The sequence below is a fragment of the Zophobas morio genome, unplaced genomic scaffold (assembly GCF_036711695.1).
Source record: "Zophobas morio isolate AGI-343-1 ecotype UQ-CSIRO unplaced genomic scaffold, CSIRO_AGI_Zmor_V1 ptg000407l, whole genome shotgun sequence".
In the NCBI taxonomy this organism is placed as follows: domain Eukaryota; kingdom Metazoa; phylum Arthropoda; class Insecta; order Coleoptera; family Tenebrionidae; genus Zophobas; species Zophobas morio.
The window spans coordinates 1-23,066 of record NW_026972511.1 but is presented as its reverse complement, the minus strand read 5'-3'; the positions used below and the strand labels follow the sequence as shown (position 1 = coordinate 23,066).

Genomic DNA, 23,066 nt, shown 5'->3' with positions numbered 1-23,066 from the left:
TCAGCGTGTTTACACTAATATTTCATAAAGCAGCAGATAATATAGCTTTCACCAGATTTAAAATTTTTTTTAATTTATGATCTTTTTCATGCAATTTTAAATAATTTTTATTCTATTTAAGCTTTTACTATTAGTTTTAGATTTATTTTTTTGTAAATGGAAGTAATTTAAAGTCGGTACCAGGATTTATGAAATTGAACTCAAAGTATTATGATAGATAAAAAAATTATAAATAAAAATAAAATAAGCGTGGACTTAATTTATTTTGTCAGAGTTTCGTAGAATTAATCCTAATAATACGGATTAAGGGAACTTTAAAATTGCCACCAACAAATTTCCTGTTCTTTTATAAAAGTAACTTTAAAAAAATTCCTTTGAGTATAATTTTCTTTGTTAGTCGGTTTCCCGATACATGAATTAACTGTATATAACGTTATTACAACTTACAACTCTTATTTGGGTTTTCAATAACAAATTCAACCCTGTTACGTAAATATTTGCAATGTGTCGATTATAATATATTGTCTTTATTATGGCCAACGCAAAAATAAGTAATTAGTGAGTAATTAGTGATACTTCCTAATTTTATGTTTAATAAGTAAAACGATAAAAATACAAATATGGGTCTAGAGGAAATGACTAATGAAAATTTTGTTAGTTTATTTGTGGCCATCAGTATGTCCTTTGTAGGGAGCGGATAATATGGCGAATTGGTGTCTAATAATAAGATTTTACTTATATTATAGAAAAAATTTATAGTGCAGAGAAGAATAAGCACTAAGTAGCGTTATAAAGAGAATTTTTAGATGGATTTTAGGTGAAGAGAAGCTAGGAAATTTAGTACTAAGCAATTTTTGAGGTTTTTTTTATAATGGAATAAAAATTTTAAATAAGGCGAAAAACCATGTAACTAGCTTCATGACATTTAAGTTTTTACGATAATACAGGAGTCACCTCTTAAATATTCTCTCTTTAGTAGGCGCTTTTTAACAATATCTTTATATTATATGGAATTTCCCTGCAGGATTGAAGTAAATAACTATCTAGTAACTTAAGAAATTTAAACTAAATCTTTGCAAAGAAATACCGAATCAGTCATTTTATAATTAGCCCTTATAACATTCACACGAATACAATTACTTTATTATTTATATTTAAAGTAGTTATATAGCCTATAATTTACTTTTCTATCCTCTAAAAAGATCTACCAGTTATAAAACCAAAATACTATTTCCAAAACCGACTTAAAAATAAAAGTTATATTTTTCAACTATATTTTTCGACCCGAGCGTAAAAGTCACTTTATCCCATCCAAGGAAGCTACAAGGTCAGAGCAGTTTAATGTAATATCTCGTACAGATAAAACAATTTTAAGTAGAATAAACGTCTTTTATAACCTAAAATTATTTAATATTTCATTTTGTCAGACTGTAGTTTCATGAAAGTCAATTAAAAAGTAAAGGAAAAAACAAATTTATTAAAATAAAAGACTAAACAAATAAAGATGTATAATTATTTTGTATTCAGATAGTTAAGAATATTAAAATATTAATTAAAATGCTGTGCTGTATAATATGCGCCATATAACTAGTAACAAAAGGCTTTAAGAGCACAAAACTAAAATAAACCAGAAGACAAATCCAAACAAGAGTGCTAGAGAGTGTCGGAGTTCATATTCTTCGCCCTCACTTTCAAGCGTGACAAAAAGCTTCGAGCACTAAGCTTTTCTCTGTACTGGCGTGTAGGCTGGTCTGCTAGTAATTTGTACCGTTCAGTTCGCCTCAATTTAGAAAAAAACCATGTTGAAATTTAAAATAGATTGTAGGAGAAACTAATAGTTGATTTTCTACAAAGATTTGTTGTCTAAATTTTACGAAAGCCTCTTACTACCATTGTTTATAGAAATTCTTAGGATTTAAACATTCTTTTTATAAAAAATGGAGAATAAAATTTATCAGGTTTGTTAGATGTGTTCTCAATTTTTAGTTACTTATTTTTATCTATATATAATAGAAACCTACCTTGTCGCCCACTCCTTCTCCCCTTGAAAATAATAATCTTACAAATCAAGTTAAGGAACATAACACAACTATTGAGCAATTTTCTCAATTTCCCTGTTATACTCCCTCTTCACATAATATAAATAACTTTGAAAGTTATCAACCACTTCTACCTCAAAATCTGCAACTTCCATTTGGGTCTCATAATAATCATTCCTTAATGCTTAGTTCAGATAAGCATCGTATATCAGATTCGTCTATTACTAATAATAATATTCAAGCGAATGTTGCATCGGCGCCACCTTCTGATTCTGAAAAAATTTACACTCACTATCAAAATAATTTAAATTTTCCATCTCCCTTGCATTATTCTAGTAATTTAGTTTCAGCTTCCAGTGTTGCTCCCACTACTATTTCTTCTCACCAAATACCCTCCAATTATCAAGTACTAAGTTCGCAGTCCCCTCAAAGTACTCAATGCTCAATTCATTCTGCTTCACCTTCTCTTAACATCCCATTATATCCTGTTCAAAGTAGTTAATTTTTACTTTACTAACTTCTAACTTTTTTTATTTTTTTTTAAATTTTGGAATGTAAAACTTGCAGGTGCATATCCATCCTTTACTAATTCTTCTTATTATCACACGCCTGGTTTCGATGTTACACATTATTATTATTGTTATTATTACTGTTATTATTAATATTATTATTGTAGGATATAGACCTGCGTCAGCACAACCCAACGTTTACCTTAGACGATACCTCGTCTCTTCCAAGTTTTCCCTCTGTAAGTTTTGGCGGATAAAAAAAAATTATTTAATTTTTTTTGTATTAATATATAATTTTTTATCTTAAATTTTCATCCTTTGAATGGACTTTTTTTTTAGAAAAAAAGTTAATTGCTTGGAACATCGAGATTTTCATTTTTCCTTTTTTACTATTTATATATTTTACATTTTCTACAGTTAAACCTTAATTAAAGTTTTATATTAATTCTTTATAAACTATTTAATATATAAAAAATAGATTTTAAAGACTAATTGTTTTTTTTTAAAGTTCTCGTGTACTGTTTGCCGATTACTAACTTTTTTTTTGAATGCTTACTGCGAAGGATTTAAAATTATTATCATTCGATAAATTAATTAAAGTTTGAAGACAGCTTCTAAATTTAAAGAAGAATCACAACAGACTCGTGCTTTTGAGATTTTTTAGAAATTTACAAATGAATCTAATAAAAAATTTTTGTGAAACTTTAAAGGACAGCTAGTCAAAAGGATAGCTAGTCATACATTCATGAAATTTTTTCATACTGCTTTATTGTTGATCTTGTAAAATAGTTTTTGCTTTTCTACTTAAAAAGATTTATCGAAGATTTAAATTTTTTTAAAACCAGAATACATATTTTAAAGAAGCTTGCTGAAAGCTTTTCTCTATTAAAAGTTTTTTTCTCACGATTTAGAAAGTAATTAACTATAAGTTCTATATATAATACGCACTCCAATGAATATCTCTGGATCGAGTGCATTTTATTATTTACTTGCTTTTGATTGGCTGTAATTGTTTAGTATAAATTATTTTTTAGAAACTACATAAAAAAGTAGAATTAATGGTTAAAAGAAAAATTAAAACTTTTTTATTGGCTACATACTCTAATCACTACACAAACACCATTTTTTTAACATGAATTTTAGTGATATAAATAGACTAACAGTGGTGGTATGAAAAGTTTAACTTTTTTTTAATTGGTTGTAATGTGTAAAAGACTTTTAAAAAAATAATAATAGAGAAAAATGTAAATATAAAATGGACCAATTATATTATAGAATACAAATAACGTTTTCTTGCTTGTAATTGGGTAGAAGGATTACTGAATTTTAATTGTTACGGTGATAATAGACAAGTCATAAAATGAATTTTTTTGAGTAGTTCTTATTTTTATTTATAGAAATAATAACAAATAACTTTATTAATAAATATTTTATTATTAGTTGCAAAATATATACAGTAAATCTGTATTATTAATTCGATTAATAGCGAATAGAACAATTTAAAAATTTTTTAATTGCTACCCTTCGACTTATTACTGAACAAAAACAATTTTCTAAAAGGAATTTTTAAGCAAGAACCCTCCTAGAACTTTTATTCGCCCCACGCTATCATGTGTCCCTCCCACAAAAGCGATGCTTCAGAAAAGTCAGCTTCATTTTGGCTTGCATGCTTCTCCTTTCCGTACCGATAGAGTACTTTTCATTGTTTTTTTTGTGTGTTTTTTAATAAAAGTTAACTTATTATTCGCTAACTTTTTTAATTTTTTAAGCATTTGTTTTAGATTTTTCTTCTCTTTGTTGCATTTAAATATCTACTTTTAAATTATAATATATACTAACTAAATAAAAAAAATAAGTGTTTTAAAAAAACTATAAAATAATAAAAAGTTTCAATGAAAACTATTATATTAACAGTTTTATAGAAATCATAAGATAAGCACAATTTTCAAGAAACAAAATATCAAAATTTAAAACTAATAAAAAATATTACATTTTTTTTCCGTTTTTTTTCTTTCCACCTTTTATTATTTTTTCTTTTATAATTTTTTATTATTAACTGTTGAAGCAAATATTAAAAATAAATTTTTTATTTGTCATTATTATTAATTTTCATTTCTTTTTGCGTTCTACTTTTTATTATTTATTTATCTTTTTTTTAATTATTTTATTTACATTTACTGTTAACTATTATTTTATGAAACTTTTCTGCTTTCTTCTTGTTTAAGTTTTATTTATTTATAATTGTTTCTTTATTAATGTTTCGTTATATTAATAATTATTTTTGTTAAATTATTATATATATTTTTATTACTTTTTACTAAATAACAACTTTCTGCCTTTTACGTTCTACTTTTTATTTTTTCTATTTTTTTTTATAATATTATATATTTTATATTACCTTTGTCTATCAATAATATTAAATATTTATTTTCTCGCTACTTTTTACATAAATAATAATTATTTCTTTTTTATTATTTAAGCAAAAACGAGTACTTTTTTAAATATTGTATAAATTTTTTTATTTTTTGTGGTTATTTGAATTTTTGTTTTTAAATATTCTATTTTTTTTAACTTTTTTAGAACTTATTATTCTTATTATATATACGAAAAACTCATACAATTTTTGTTTTTTTTTTGTTTTTTATGTTTTATATATAAGAAAAGTTAAAAGAAAAGTTATTTTTTTTATTATAAATAACTTATAATATTTATTAGCATATCTTTTTATTATTACTTTGTATTACATTATTTTAAAAAAGCATTTATATTTTTTTATTCATTATTTAGAAGTGAAAATTTTCTTATAATAATGAATATTTATTAAAAATATTTTATTTTTTAAAAAAATATATATATAGAAGTTCTATTAATAGAGAATTTAAGCTCTATTATTATAGGATATTGTGGAAAGTATAATAATTTGTATAATAATAATACACACATAAACTTTATTGAGCTTTTTAATAATAGTAATAATTTTAAACAGTTCTTTATTTTTTTAATATTTACTATAAAGAAAATAATAAACATTTTGTTATATAAAATAATGAAGTTAACGTGAATTTTTGAGTATTTTACTTCTTCTATGAAATAATTATACATAGCATTGTTTTTTATTTATATATTATTTTCTATATATTAATAATTTTTTTAAAAATATTTGTTATTATTATGTTCTTAACGTTAACTTTTAGGTATTTCTTTATTTTTATGACTTAAAAGTAATATATATATATTTTTTTTTAAAACATAAAAATATTATTATTATTACTATCACTTAAACTGCTTACCATTATATTATATTTTGATATTATTATATCGAATATATTATTTCTTTATTAATACGAATATTATGTTAATACAAAAACGCTAAATTTGCTAAACTTCATAAAAATATATAATAATATCCTTGTAATAATAGAACTTTTTATTACTATTTTTTACATTATTATTATTTTATTGTGTAAACGTGCCTTATAGAATATTTTTTTTATCTTCAATAATAGTAATAATAGTTTATAACAATAATAATAGAGTATACCACTTTTGTCCTGCGAGATCGACCGCTGCAAAGATTGTCGAGCGTATATCAATATGTTTGTGGCAGTAAGTGAGGGGGGAAGGCGTTGGCGCTGCAACATGTGCCAAGCAGAAAACACACGTCCGTTTATTATTATTGTTATTGTTATTACTATTACTGTATGTATCGTAAGGTTTATATATGATATTTATTAACTTCTACTTAACATTTTACTCTTTTTATTATTATTAATTTATATATATATATTAATAAATATATAATTACTATAAATAAATATATATTTGATATATATTGTATTTAGTTATTTTTATATTATTAGTGCTATTTAGTAAATTGTTTATATTTAATTCTGGTTTCGTTAATATTTTATTATAATTTTTTATATTGTATATTAAATATATTTGTTGGTAAATAAAAATTGTCGGTATTATTATTAGTTGTAGGATATTCATTGATATAAAAAAACTTTCTTGCATTCGCCCTGGTCGCTGTTGACCGGCCACTTTAAAAACTTTTTTGTGAGCGCAAAGAATTATTTATTACGAATTCAACTTTAAAATTATTCTGAAAAATGAGCCAATAAGTGATGGTAATACGGAAGCACCACGAGGGGAGGGCGAGAAGTCTCGTTTGTCCTTAGTAGCCCCCTCACCTTTGCGACATCACTAGCCTGACCACAGGCAGCCTCGACTTTAACCTTCTAATGTCTTTTACTGGCCCTTCAATCTGACTTTATTTAATGCATTGGACCCTTTTCATTGCGTTTCACAACCTGATACGTTAAAATGGCCCCTATTGTTAACTGTTCTATACAGCTTTTAACTTGATTGGTTGGTGGATAATCAACGTGGAGTTGGCTTGCTTATATATTCCATTTTTATTGGTCGTCCTTCCTGTTGTCTGCCAATTTCTATTTTTCCAGTATTTTCGTAGCGGTCATGTCTATTCGCTTATTAAAAAAGTTTTTCGTGTAAAAAGTTATGTATATGTATTCATAATACGTATTATAAATATTATTAGTAATAATATTAACTACTACTCTTCATTAAAAAAAATATTCTACATTTAATTCAATAATAATAATATTATTAAATATATTCGTTCTGGCACTGAATTTGCTATTATTTTTCAGAATTACATATTATATTTATTATTATAATAAATATTAAGTATTCCACGAAAATTTATATATTTATAGTATATTCTTTTATTATTATTAGGTTTAATAGTTTTCATTATAATTATTGTTAAAGTTTTTCTATTGCGTATGGAAACTAAATTTTATATACTATTACAATTTTTTTGTTTCTATTAAAAAAGTTTAAAGTTTACCAATGAATTTTTTATATATTTATATATTTATAATATTTACTATGATTAATAATATTTTTACAATTATTTAAAATTATATATTAGAAATTTATAAAAATATCTTAAATATTAGTTTATGCTAATTTTTTGATAGAAACTTTAATTTGCTACTACTATTTTTATTATCGTTGTATTTTATTTTTATAATAATAAAAATCTTTCATTTACTATATTTTTTATATTTTTAATACTATTATTTATATATTAAATATTGTTTTTTTATTATTATTATACTTTTAAAAAGTTTATTTACATTTTTTATATATAATATATTTATTAAATTTAGTTTTATAGTATGTATATTTCTCGAAAGTTTACTAATATATTGATTAAGTTTTGTTTTTTTCTACTTTTTATATTAATTTTTATATGTATATTAAAAATAATATTAATCTTCAGTTTCTGAGTCAAATAATTTAATGAACCCTAGCGGCTCCTATCAGCATTGCGTTCCTCAGCAATCAAGTTATTTATTATTATTATTATTATTATTATTATTATTATTATTATTGTTTTTGTTGCTGTTATTGTTACCACTATCATTATCATTATCATTATTAATTCTGCAGTTGTTGAATTCACCGCAACGAAACAGTATCTCGTGCGTGAGACTCCCCAACCTGCTGTTCATTTATTCCTTATTGATGTATCGGCTCACTCCGTATCTTCTGGTTGGCTGCATTATTATACATTGTTTTTTACTATAAGTCTTATAGAGCCTACACCGATCAGGAATGTTGGCGACTACCGTGAACGTTATTAAAGATCATCTCTTTGCTATCCCCGGCGGCTGTAATAAGAGGCTCGCTTTCATTACTTTTAATGATACCATTCATTTCTATAACTTAAAGGTACTGTTATTAGTAATTTTATTAATTTTACTTATACGAGAGACTCGCTTTCATTACTTTTAATAAAACGTTTCATTCTTAACCCAGAAAAGTTGTTATTATTTTAATATTTTTATAGAATATAATAGTATCTACAATGCAATTACTTAAATAATTTTTTATTTTATCTATAATTGTTTGGGCTTTCATTTTTCTTGTCAGTAAAGAGCTTATCATTATTTATACAAATTATCAGTTGTATATTACTTGTGTGTTACAAATATAATATTAATTACTTATAATAAATATATATATACGTGTACTCATAATATATACTTTTAGAGTATTTAAATATTTTTTCATCCTCTGTTGTTATCGAAATCACATGTATATAATATTTTTTACCTCTTACGCTTTTTAAGTTATATATATAATATTATTTTCTATTTTTCATTATAATTTACTATATAAAAATATATTTTTATTTTTCCTAATAATTTTATATTTAAGTATTTATTTCTTTAATATTTATTGGTTGAACTTTTTACAATTATTTATCTCTTAATTAATTCTATCCAATAGCTCGTTATTCTAGTATTAAATATACCAAATAACTTTTACTTGTTTTAGAACGACAGCGGCCATCCAAAAATACAAATTGTTCCGGAAATTTCAGGTTTTGATTTTTTGGGGTCATTAATTTAAATAATGAATACCATTATAAATATATACAGACGCATTTGTTCCCTCTTACGAAGGCTTTTTAGTTTCTCTTGAGGAAAGTGAAGAGGTAATTTATATATAATATAATAATTATTTAAAAAATATTACAATAAAAACAGTTTATAATAAAAAGATTGCCGTATAATAAGATAATATTAATGATAAGATAATTATAATATATAAATAATGATATCATTATCAAGAAATAAAATATATATATAATTATTATAATATTTGTTGAATAATAATAATTATAACTAAGTTTCCAGTTATGTTGAAAAGTGTGTTATTATATTGAAATGTTATTATAAGTATCAAGTACCATTTACATGAAATTAATATATAAAGTTAATTGTACTTGTAAAAAAAAGGTATTTCAATATATTTATAATAAAAAGAATATTCATTTAAATAAATATTAATAACTCTTAATAAATAATTTTTTTATAAAAAATTTTATCATTAAAGTAAAAAAAGTATTTATTAACATTTAATACTCGTATAGTATTTATAATATTAATAAAAAAAATATTATAATTATTAATAATAATTGACTAAAAGTATACTGAAAAGTAATAGTTAAAAGTTTTTATAAAACAATATAAATATATAGGTAATATTTATAAATAATAATATTTTAGCAGCTATAAATTAATATAATTAAGAACTTTAAAACGATTTAATAAAAAAAATATATAATAAAAAAGTGTGTTTATTATAAAAAGTAAAGTATAAAAAAAGTATTTTGCAAAATATATTAATAATAAATAGAATAATTTGTAATAACTTTAGTTATTATAATATTATATTTAATATTTAATAAACAGTTACTGATTAATAATACTAATAAGTTAATAGCATAAAAATTTTTATAAAAGAAATACAAGTCGTATATATTTATTAACTAGAAAAGTTTATGACTAAAATGTGTTGTAAATAATAACAATAATACTAATACTAATAATAAAATAATAGTATTCATGATAATAGTGGTATTCATCATAATAATAGGTGATTGCTGAACTGCTAGAGTCGCTTCCTGCACTCTACAGAGAAACAAATATTACTAAAAGCTGCATGGGCGCCGCACTAAAAGTCGCGTGTGAACTTATGGTTACTTTTATGAATGTTTTTGAAGTTTTATAATTGGTTCTATTGACTGCTTTTATTAGTTTTATAAGTATAGATTATTATAATTATTGTCTTTTATATTTTAGCTAATATTTATATATTTTTCATTATTAATAGTAAAAAAATATTATATATTATACTGTTTATCAATTACTAATATAATAAAAAGTTAACAAAAAATAAATTGTTCAAGTGAAATAATAATAAACTCTTCTTATTTTACTTATTATGTTCATTTCTTGATATTTACTGGCTTGCATGTTATGAATTGTAATTGGTTAATGAGTTTTTAAAATAAAAAATAAATTCATTCGATGGTTAAATTTTTTTTTGTAATTCTATTGGCCAACTTAGTTTTCATTATTTCAATGCTTGTTATTTGTTTATTACTATACTAAAATTTATTAGTCACTTTTTTTTGTCAATATATAAAACTAATATATAACTAATTTTATTAAAGTATTAATTTTTAATTTACTTATTATTTTGTATATTAAATTATATTTATTTATTTTGTGAAAAGCAATTATCAGGCGGGCGCATTATGCTTTTTCTAAGTTGTTTGCCGAATGCTGGCGAACCAGTTCTTCTTGATAGAGAAGCTGCCGTGGAAAAGTCTACAAAAGAGGTACAAATTGAGAAGTGCACGATCAAGTAAAGTTTTTTTATGAAAGTTACTTTACAGTTCATTATTATTTAATAATATGAAAAACGTTATATTGTTAATATATAATGAAATAATAGAAATAATATCCACTACAGAATTGTATAGTAAAGTTTTTTTTTCTTATATAACTTTGATTTAATAATTATATTGTATATGAAATTAGTTTATAAGAAAAGTTTATCCTCACTATAATGAAATATATATTATTATTATAATAAGTGACAATTTTCTATATTTATAATAATTATTATAGAAGATAAAGTTTTATAATTATTATTATATTTTTTAAAGTTTATGTCATATAAATATATACAACCGAAAATAGATCTTTTTTAATTTGTTAATAAAATAAACTTTTACTAATAATTATTGAAAATTTGTATTATATCAATGATTATTAAATAATTGTTTGTCTTTATAAATTATAATAATGTATTGTATTTTTTCTTATAAATAATATTTTTATTATTAACTATAATCATCTATTAATATTTTTCTCCCTCTCTATATATATTATTAAAAATTTTACTTTTTATTTTTATTTACATATTAACAAAAACTTATTTTATGTGTTTATTATTATATTTTTTATTTATATATACATAATAAAAAAGAATTTTTCATATTTGTTTATATTTATATTTTCTATACTTAAAGAGGTTTATATAACAAAAAAATACTAGAAGTTTGACAAAAAATTTTATATTTTTATAAAAATATGATTTCTTTTTTTTACTTTTTGTAATATATTTTAGATTTATTTAAAATTTTTTATTATAAAAGTGCATGTTTTTCAAATTTTAACTTCAGTATTTCTTTGGTATATATTTTATTATCATGTTAGAATTATGAGTTACAGTGTTTATGTTTTTTGACTATTACACTATTTTTTGTATTAGCTCGTTTGTTATTTTTAGTATGAAGTTTTTTACTTGGAATAGTAATGTTTATATTTTTCTTTATTTATTTTTAAATATAAATTTTTTATTGTTATTACTTACTCTGAAAGCTCTTATTTAGTGCCCTATTATAAAACTGTAAAGCAAGTTACCGCAATACACCTAAATCACGCGATTTTGATAGCTTTTAATAGTCGTTTTTAATGATTATTAATTTTTTTATGGATTTTCATTTGTTATTAATCTTTTATATATTTTACTTAATATCATTATACTTTTTTATATTTATATATAAACGACTTTATATTTTTTCTTATTTTTTTTAATTTTTATTATATTTAATAAATCTATGAAACAGGGCCCCAATTACTTTCTCCCTGCGAGCGACTTTTTTACTGTTTTTCCATCGGAAGTTTGCAGGTAATTATGAATGTTGTTTCATTATTATTATTTGTTTTGTTATTACAATTATTAATAGTAAATTTCAAATCGGAATGGATTTATTCTTATTTACTTCCCAGTATATTGATGTTGCCAGTCTTTGTAATATATATATTACTTATATTGGATGTGTAATACTATAACTTCACTATATTATTTATTAATAATTTTTTTCCAGCCAATCTCGCTAGATATAGTGGAGGCACGTGTTACTACTATCGCGGTTTTGACGTGAATAACTTTCCGGAAATGACGGAGAAGTACAAAAATGAGCTCAGCAATGTGCTTTGCAGGGAAATGGCGCTGGAGGCCGTTTTTCGCATGCGCTGCTCAAAAGTTTATTATTATTGTTACTATTACATATGATATATACCTGTTTTTCTTTTTATTTATATTTCTGTTCTTTTACTTTTTTTTCCATTTTATTATTTTACTTTAATATATATATGTATTTATTTATTATATATTTATTACATTATTTGATTAGTATTTTTATTTTTTTACTTTTTACTTATTAATTATATTTTTTTATATGCATACTTCATTATTATAAGGGATTAAGCATTGAAAACTACTGCGGAAACTTCTTCCGCCGCTCTTTTGACTTATTGGTCATTCCCTACGCCAATCCGGACTTCTCTTATTCCATGGATGTCCACGTGGATGACGATCTTTCCAGGTTGAGCTCCGTCGCGTTTCAGTCGGCCTTTCTTTACACGACTGCTACTGGTTGGAAGTTTATGAATTTTTGTTTGCCTCTTGTTATTGATTCACTTAGTACACATCTTTTATTATCAATTACTTTTATTTTTTTGTTATATTTATTGCTTATTTACACATTAATATTATTGTCATTTTTGTAATTATTACTTTTATTACTTTGTTAAGGTTTTATTTTGACTTTATTGGGTAGTATTTTGATTATTTTAATTGCATTTAATTTTTCCTATTGGCTTATTTGTTTGGTTAGTTTTATGATTGGTTGTTGATTCCGTTATGTTATTTTATTAAGTGAACATTATATTTTTTGATCTACACTATTAATGTTGTATTAATATCACTATGAATCTATAAGTGAAATATAGTACATTAATTTTATCATTATTATATATCTGTATATCTATTGGCTTATTAAGTATATTATTTTCAATAAATTTTTTCTAAATCAAGTATTCGTTTATTTACATTGCCGCTTTTTTATTAGTCTACCTTTATTTCTTTATATTCCTTGACATTTATACCTTTTTTATTAATATTTTTATATTTATTGTTTCATTATATTATTTTTTGTTTTATTCATACGAATATCTTCATATTAATAAAGGAGAGCGAAGAATCCGCGTTTGCACACTTTGCCTACCGGTGGCAAAGACTATAGGAGACTTATTCCGATTCGCTGATAGCGACTCCATGATTTGCTTTCTTGCCAAAATAGGTATTTTGGTTTTTCACTAAAAAAATTCTTTATTATAAAATTAAGGAACTTGACTCGTATTTTGTGTTCGTCGACTCCAATAACCATCCCCTCGCATTATTTTTTAACGAATCATAAAGTTGTTAGCTAATTGAGATAGACCTCTGTAGCTCGGTTTGAGCGTTTTTCTTGAAAATATCTATTGTGAATTGTAAAGTTACGGCATGAAATGCACCAATGAAAATTCTTATTCTATTGTTCTTTCAATTGTGTATTATTTTTTCATAAATAATAATGAATTATGCTTTATCTAAAAAAAAAATTTTTTTTTCATCATTTTTATTAGTAATGAAGTTATAATGACTCATATTAAAAAATTTGTTATTATAAAATTTATGATATTTATAAAAAAATTAATCATTTTTATTACACTAGACGAATTTTTTATTTATAGAGAAAAGGAAAGAAATGAAATTAATTTATATTACCAACTTTTGTTTTAAGTTGTCTATTGGTTTTTATTTTAGTCATTCTTTTATTATTGATGTTTTTCTTTCTAATCAATTAAATGGTTTAACAATTTTTCATGTAAAAAAGGTTTCCTTGTTTCACTATTATAAAACTAGCTTTGTAAATTCTTCTCTAACTATTTAAAGTTTTAATAAATCTTTTTACTTTTATATATTTTTTTATTATTTGTTTTTGCGATTTTATTGGGTTTTATTAAAAAAGTTCTTGGACAGTACTATTTATGAATTTTTTAGTTCAAGTTTTCCACCAATAAAGAAGTATATAAACACCTCTAAATTAATTTTATTAGTGAAAAAATATATATATATAAATATTAATTCTCTACGGATTTGTTAATTATTATATTTTTTCCGTAACTTTTTTGAAATTTTTTAAAAAAATTTTATTGGTTGAACTCAGCATGTGAAAAAGTGCTTGAAGCGAAAATCTCCAGCGTGAGAGAGGCTTTTTTTAGTAAAGTCAGAGACATACTAGCGGCCTACAGCCAAGGCGTGAGGTGCCGTTATTAAGCTTCATATATTTATAGTAACAATAATAACAAATAAATATTATAAAATAGCAAAAATTTAAAATACTATTAAATATAAATAGTAATAATTATGTAATTATACAATAATTATAATAAATGATATAATATAATAAAGTCATAATAGAACTATTTTTTTATTAGACTTCGTAATTTTTAAGTAATAAAAATAAATATAATATTCATTATTATCAATGAATATTATAAACGATAATGATAATAATAGTTTGCAAATGAAAAAAAAAATAGTGAATGTAAAAATACTAAGAAAATTGAATATCAGTTGTTAATAATAAATATATAAGTATATTATGTATTCATATAAATTTAAAAAATAGCAATAAACTTTTTATAATAATAAAGAAGGGTAATATCGTTTTATAAAAATTTTATTTGTAATAATAATTAGAATTATTAATAATGAAAAATATGAATATATTTATAATGAGAATTAGAATATATGATAATAAATTCAATCATTAACTTTTATATTCTCAATAATAATAGTAATATATGAATAAAATTTATAATAAAAATCATAGAATTATTAAATCAGTAATAAAAAATAATGAGTATTAATAAAATTTTTAATAATAATAATGAATTAATAAAGCTATTAATAAATATATACCAATAAAAAAGGTAAAAAAATAATAATACCGGGCTTTATAAATTAATAAATACAATACGTGAAAAAAATAAAATTACTTAAAAATAATTATTATTAATAAAAAAATATTAAATTAAATATTAAATAAAAAAATAAAAATTGTATTAAGTATTAATAATAATGAAAATAATACAAACAATATAATAGTAATACCAAATATTAATAATAAAAAAATTTATAAATTATTAATAATTTATAATACGTATTCACTAAATTTATATTCTAATACTCAACTAATAATAATAATTTGTTCAATAAAATATAATGAATAATAAAAATAAGTAATAATTATAAGTATTTATAGTAATTCTTTTTAATAACAATAATACCGAACATTTAGAGGTTTGCCTAAAGGCCAATATGTACTTCCGATGACTTTATCGAACTTTGCTCTTTGCACGCTTGCTTTAATGAAAAGCGTAATCCTTTATTATTACTTTTTTTTATGTTTCATGAAAAAAAAAGTAAAAAAAACTTTAAGTGAAAGTAAATATTATATATATATTTAATAAAAATTATAAAGTAATAAAAAAAATTTTAATTATGTAAATGTATTACTACATCTTTTTATTAAAAAAGTTTTACAGAAAACTTAAATATAATTATAATTTTATATTTATTTTATAAATTTTTATATATTTACTATTGTAAACATAATAATAAACGTGATTATAACTTTTATAAATATTACTAAAAAACAGCTTCTTTAAGAACACCTTTTTTAATAATATAAAAGTATTTCTCTACGCGTATGTATATTTGTCTTATTTTACTTGTTAATATATTTTTATTTAAATTTTTTATACTTTACTTTTTTATTTTTAATAATATTTATATTTTTTTCACTTCAGTTATTGTAAAAAGAAAAATATAAATGAAATTTATCCTTTTTTTATTTAAATAAAAGTATTGTATATAAATATTTGTTTTATTAAATCTTTTACTTATTAATATATTTTTATTATAATGTTTTCCAGGTTTGTTTTGATTTGCGAACTGCTTACAAACTCGACGATATTTCGTATTACCTGCACTTGTTTAGGATTTTTCCGGTGCCTCAACTAATAATGAGCATTCGCCCGTGTTTATTCGCTCTTCATTATTTACTGGAAGCTGAACATATTTTCCAGCCTTTGCCTCTTACTTTTAGGTAATAAGGATAGTATAAATAATAATATAATGAATACAAAAATAATAAAAATAATAATATGAATATTAAAAATACTATACATTGTGTAAATAACAATAATAATGGTTTAAATAAAAATAAAGCATAATATAAATTATATAAATAATATTAATAAATAAATAAAAATAATAATACTATTTATAGTACTTATTTTTTATTATTATTAATATTAATCATAAACAATTAATAGTAATTAATAACGCTTGAAATATATAACAATGTGGCTGGACAGTTTTAATAATTTCTTAATTTTTTTTTGCTGTTCGCTTTTTTAGTGATAATTGGTTTAATATTCAAAAAAAACATTTATAATATAATAATAATAATAATAATAATAATAATAATAATAATAAATACGAGGTCCATTGAGGAGACCGGCATTTATTTGCTATTTAACGGCTTTGAAATTATTGTTTTTGTTCTCGAAAAAGTTCCTGCTATTTTACTTCAACAGTTATTTGGCGCGAGAGATTTTGCTTCTCTTTCAAGTTCCTATCATTCTAAATTTTCGGTATTTTTATGAAAATTCATTTTTTATGCAATAAAACTAACTAATGAAAAAATAAGAAAGTTTATGCCTTTTGGAAATACTCGTTTTAATTTTTTATAAAATAAAATTATATACGATCATAAATTAATAAGAAGGCGTTTCATTAAAATTACTGAAAAAATTAAAATGGTTAAGAATTTTTAAAATGATAGTAAATAAGCATCCTTATAAAAGATTTGAATGGTGCTTATAATAATTCGCATTTTCTTATTAGTTGTGTTGCCTGAACTGCTTGGCTTCGTATTTTAACTTTCATGCATACTTTTTATACTTTGCATGTTTAGTGGATTAGTATATATTAGCCCACTTTTTTTAATGGCTGATAAAGAAAATAGTGCGAATTTTATTATATATTTTATTAACGTCCTGCATGGTCGATTTGTAGAATATTTCCATTCATGTTTTCTAATATTCTATTATTATTCTAAATTTAACTGTTTTATAAATTTTATTATCCGAGTATTATCCCGTTTTTAATTCGCGCAGTATGATACATTTTACGTCGAGCTAATAATAATATGTTTTCTTTTTACTTATTGTAAATGCTTATAAATTAATTATCGCTCAAGCGCTTTATATTTACTTGGATTGGCGCAAAGCCACCTAATCAATTAAGCAATCTTTTGTAATTATTTTTGTTTTGATAATTTTTATTTTACTACAACTTTAAATTTTTTATTTTGATTTTTAGTGCACTTTTCCAACTTTGGAAAATTTAATATCGCAAAAAGCACGTGCTCTTGTTTCTTATCTTCAAGGCATGTTTCCTAGTATTTTCCCATTGTTTTTTTTAGTAAAGTCTACTGACAGTAACTTTCGATCGTTCGTTTCCAAGGTTTAAATATTATTATTATTATTATTATTATTATTATTATTATTATTATTATTATTATTATTATTATTATTATTATTATTATCATTATTATTATTATTAACTATTCTTGTTATACTTATTATAACTTAGAACTTTATTATGGACAAAACTGAAACTAATCCTTCCTATGCAGAGTTTATAGATTTACTATACAAGTGAACATGCATGGAAAGCTACAATGCATATTTCACATAATAAAGATTTCATTGAAATTCATAAGAAAAGTAGTTTTTGTTTCATTTTATTATATAATTATAACTTCATTTTATTAGTTGCTATTAAAAAACATTATTGGCCTGTATAACTTTTTATAAAGTCGCTTGGTCAATAAACATCAAAAACTATTAGAAGTTTAACACTTTTAATTGGATTAGTTTTACGAAAACTTTCTGATTCGTGGTTTTGTAAAATTAAATAGAGACAGATTTTCCTATTAAGCATAAAGTTCTAATACTCATTTACTTATTAAATATAATAATAAATAATGCTTTCAAATATGGAACTTTTGCAAAAAGCTTAGAAGTCGGCGCACTTTTTTTTTTTTCAAAAGTTCGTATATTTTAGAATTGTATTAGTTTGGCAGCCTTACTAGCTTCATTTTTCGCAGCTTACTAAGAATTTTTCTTTATCATTTGATTTTCGGTTACCAGAAATTTTTATAAATTTAGTCATCTTTTACTACTTAAGCAACTCATAAATTTTTTAAAAATCTAGAGAGAATTGCACATAATGTTTAAATAGTATAGACTTATAGTTTTTCGGGTGAAAATTGTTGGAGACCTTTTGGTGTTATATTTATTTTATATTCACAAGTTTTAGGTAAAACTTCCTACACTATAAATAATCATTCTCAAATTTATAATAATTTTCAAAATTACTTAAATTTATCGCCTTAACGATATCATAATAAGGTATTTCTTTAAGTCTAAAAAGAAACAAATTCTGGCATTTGGCGTTGCGAAAACTGTTATTTGTTTAGCCAGCCACAGAGCACTTTCGAAGTCTGTATTTTTAATGTTTCCGCCATGTAAATGCGTTCTTAACAAAGAAGTGTACTTATAAATATAAATAGAAAAATTAAAGTTTTCATTAAAAAGAGGCAAAAAGTCAGGCTCTACTTTTATTTATCCTCAAATCTTAGTTACTACTTTTTATGTTGCAAACCTTATGAGTATCGACTTTTTACAAAGTTTAACTTTTTGTTCGTTGATAAAAGTTACCATTTAATAATGAAAAACCAATGAAACTGAGACGATCGGAATTTATTTACATAACATTAAGGCTGGACTTTTTTTCTGATGCATTATTAGTGGAGTCGACTTTATTAGAATTGTGTGTATTTTTAGTAAAAGTTCCACCGTTATCTTTTATATTTTCATTACTTTCAGTATATGAATTACTGATTTCAGTAAAATATTTTTGATATTCCTTGAAACTTCCTGCAAATAATAATAATAGTAGCATTAAATATTAAAAAAAAAATTCTACCACTCATTAAAGGAATAATGACGTCTTCCATATTAGGATAAACAAGTGCTTCATAAAAAAGATTCTGTATTATTATTATTATTATTTTCTTTTTAAATAAATTTTTATCAATATTTATATAATTTTTTCAAAAAAGAAACTTAAACCAGTGCGTTAATAAGATTGCATTTTCTAAAACAAGTCTCGTTGCTACTAATTAATTTATTGTCTCAAATATGTATAGTTGATGCACGTGATTTTTTGTTCGCCTTTTTTAATTCCGTACTTAATATCTTTTACGGTTATAAGAATAAATAAATCCCAGTGATTAGATGCAGTGAGAGTACAAATTAACTCACCAGCAATCGATTATTGACAAGAAACAAAAAACTGGTCATACAGCAGACAATGCAGTTAGCGCCTCTCTTTTTATGTACTTTGTGAAAGTTACTATATTTCAATGACGTTTTGTTTTTTATGAAAAAAAATTATCCGTTAGGGCTTTCTATAATAATGGTGCGATACGCTCTTCAAACTAAGTTTACATTTATAATATATAATAATATTAATAATAATAATAACATAAAGTTTCGCAATAAACTAATCAAAATGTATATTATAACTTTCAAACATCAAAACGCGTAAATCACTTTTGGTAATACTATGTGATTGGTTAACTTTGTACCCAAAGAAAGGTAACAACCAATCAATAGCCGAAATTTTATTGGGTTAACTAATAAGCATTAATAATTAAATTATCTGCAATAATTTATTCTTTGTTAAATTATAAAACATTAAATATAATGGGGAAAAAGATATGCAAACCAAATTTGTAGTAATACAACGCGATTTAACTTGTAAATCCTAACCAATTATTCGTCGAAAAAGTACCAATCAAATAATTGTTTCCTCCAATTATTTAATGAGTAACAAACCTTATAGCTTTTCTAAAAATAGTAAACTGGTACTTTAGCTTAGAAGCAAGTGTTCTTACAAAATACCAAAAAGAAAATAAGAAAAATATCTAAGTGCAGCCAAAGCAGCAAACGAAAAACCACGAGCTAAATAGTAAAGGGATGTCATGTAAAAAATGATGATATCAACACAAAACGGAGTCATTAACTATTTCGCAATACACAAAATATTTATGGTAATAAAAATAAAGAAAAAAAGTTATTACCGCTTCAAACTTAAAAAAAAATAATCTATAATATAAAAGTTATAATATTCTATGCAAAAATATATAGTAAAAGGTAAACCTTTTTATCAAAATAAAAAATAATACTATTTATACTACTCCTTATAAAACAGATATATAAAATTAAAAAATAGTATAATTTTTATATAGAATATAATAATAAATAATCTATTTCTATAAAAATAGTTACATTTCTAAAAGTTTTCTTAAAAATATATGAATTGTATAAAAAAAGAGACACGAGCAGTGAAGTACTTTTAGTTTATCCTCAATAAACTTTATTATCAAAGGCATGTTCACATCCACTTCACCAATTTTAGAATTCACGGCGATATCCAACTCGGGAGGCTGCAAAAATCCATACCTGGTAGTAATTATATTATTTATTATTATTATGGTTATTATTAATAGTTTATAGAAATAAAAAATGTTAGGAAAAAATATGAAGTTTAATAATATTTTTTTAATTTTCATGCAACATTTAAAATCCTTTTTAAAAGTTATATAGTCAATAAAACATTTTATATTAATGCAGTATAATTTTAGAGACTAATAAATTAGTTTCATTATTTATATAATAATTTTTTCCCCTAAGATATATCTCAAAGCTTGTTGAGTCTTCCTTTATATATAAATTTATTGTTTTTATTGGAAAGTCAATAAGAATATTAAGTGAAACTGTATGCATTTCTACCAGAGTCTGTCGGTAGGGGGTGAGGATATACGGAAGAGCATAAGCCCCCTAAAACTTCGTACCTATATTGAAAAGTAAAGCAAAGAATAATAATTATTAACATGATTCGAATATATTTATAAGTAAATAAATATTCATAGAATATGTTCCTTGACTTTCAAGTCAACATTAACCGTTTGAACACGTTCCTTTACTAAGTCAAGCGCTTTTTTGAAAAGAGGCCTCAATAATAATCTGTACAAGTAAAAACTCTCATAAACCACGTGTCAATACAACATTTATTTTGTATTACACCAATAAAAAACAGGTTTAGAGCATTATATATTAATATTTTCACTAAATTTACTTATCGCTTTGAGCACCCAATCCAACTTCAGCTTCCACCGTCATAGAAAAACCTCCGTCGTAGCGGACCTATAAGGTTTACAATATAATGGCATTTTATTAAATATTTTAAACGGTAATGATATAAAAACCATCGCATCAAAAGCAATGCCATCTCTTACTGAACACGAGGCAGAAACAATTTTCTAATATTATAAAAAATACTATAAATTATAAAAATGATTAAAAAAGAAAATTTTTATCTTTGTAAGTGCAAAAAAAGCTTTCCAACGCTTTAAAATTTGACTTATTAGCTTTAAAACACTTTAGTTAGAAGTAAACCCTGCTGATTGGCGCTCATTAAACTTTACCGCATAAATATAATATTATGATTGGTTGTTCACACGGCATTACTGATAGTGTTCGCCAAAATTGAGAGAGTAATTTTAAGGTTTGACTGGTGTGAAGGCCCACAAGCAACCGCAAACCAAACCAATAAAGGGGCACTATTATCATTACAACACGGTGTTGCCGTTATATAATTGGTGGTTTGGTAGTTATAAGAATGGTATTTATAAACTTTTTTATAGAAAAGGCAAAGAGCTAATAAAAGCATAGCTGCTACAAAGAAGGAGAAGATACCTCTATGATTGGTAGCCCTGTACCCATTGATAAGTTAGGCAATCTTAATTGACCAATCAACGGATGGTTTTCAATTTTACGTAAATTGCGTTCTATTTTTTGTCTTTTGTAAAGAATATTAGAATGTTAAGAAAATATTAAATGTTTAGAAAAAATTTAATGATTTTTATCTACCAATAAAAGTACGAATAAATTAAAGTTAGCCAAAAAAGTTATTTGATGCACCGTCTACGGAAAAAAAATATATCAAGTGAATTGAAAGTGGGTTTCAGAATTTTACAGCAAATAAAGGAAGAAAATAAACGAGTAAAAAAAAATGAACATTAACTCTATTAAAAATAAAGTAAAATCACGCAAATACCACCAATGAAGGTTGGAAAAATAACCAATAACCGAACAAATAAAACACCTGATGGCTTCTATCCAATAAGGATCGAGGTGCATATCCCAAAATATGCGCCCCCACAATAAGTTCAGCAACTTCAGGACTTTCTGGCTTTGAAGAGCGTTACGTTCCGCAACTTTTTTTTCTTTTATATATGAGAAAACTTCGCTCTTATTATTAGTAGTTTTATTAGTTTTTGTTTTCGTTTTTATGAAGTAACTAAAAATGGATTCATTTTCAATATTATTACTAATATTGGTAGTAGTAGCTGTTGTATCAAAATTATTCAGTTGAGAGGTGAACTGCACTTTCTCAACTCCGCTAGAATGTTGATTATCAGAAATTCCTTCAATTTCAGTAATTTTTAAGTAGAGCGAATGAATGTAGTCGTTATACTGATTGGTGGAATCATCAAAGGGCCCATGTGATTCGTCTACCCAAAAAGTTGCTG

At 23.1% G+C, this 23,066-nt stretch overlaps 1 protein-coding gene across 1 annotated transcript; it reads left to right on the top strand.

The window, feature by feature from the left end:
* The first annotated feature begins 2,316 nt into the window (after nt 1-2,316).
* On the top strand, nt 2,317-18,071 carry LOC135120684 (protein transport protein Sec24B-like). Its single transcript, XM_064045028.1, has 23 exons — nt 2,317-2,533; nt 2,607-2,659; nt 2,716-2,787; nt 4,109-4,240; nt 6,083-6,209; nt 7,860-7,925; nt 8,030-8,131; nt 8,193-8,311; nt 8,921-8,966; nt 9,025-9,080; nt 10,025-10,126; nt 10,668-10,772; nt 12,069-12,130; nt 12,189-12,253; nt 12,330-12,487; nt 12,706-12,880; nt 13,476-13,586; nt 14,496-14,592; nt 15,633-15,711; nt 16,270-16,442; nt 16,842-16,992; nt 17,723-17,866; nt 17,996-18,071. Exons 4-23 carry the CDS (start codon nt 4,181-4,183, stop codon nt 18,062-18,064), a joined length of 2,067 nt encoding a protein of 688 aa, XP_063901098.1. The 5' UTR covers nt 2,317-2,533; nt 2,607-2,659; nt 2,716-2,787; nt 4,109-4,180; the 3' UTR covers nt 18,065-18,071.
* The last annotated feature ends 4,995 nt before the right edge of the window (nt 18,072-23,066 follow it).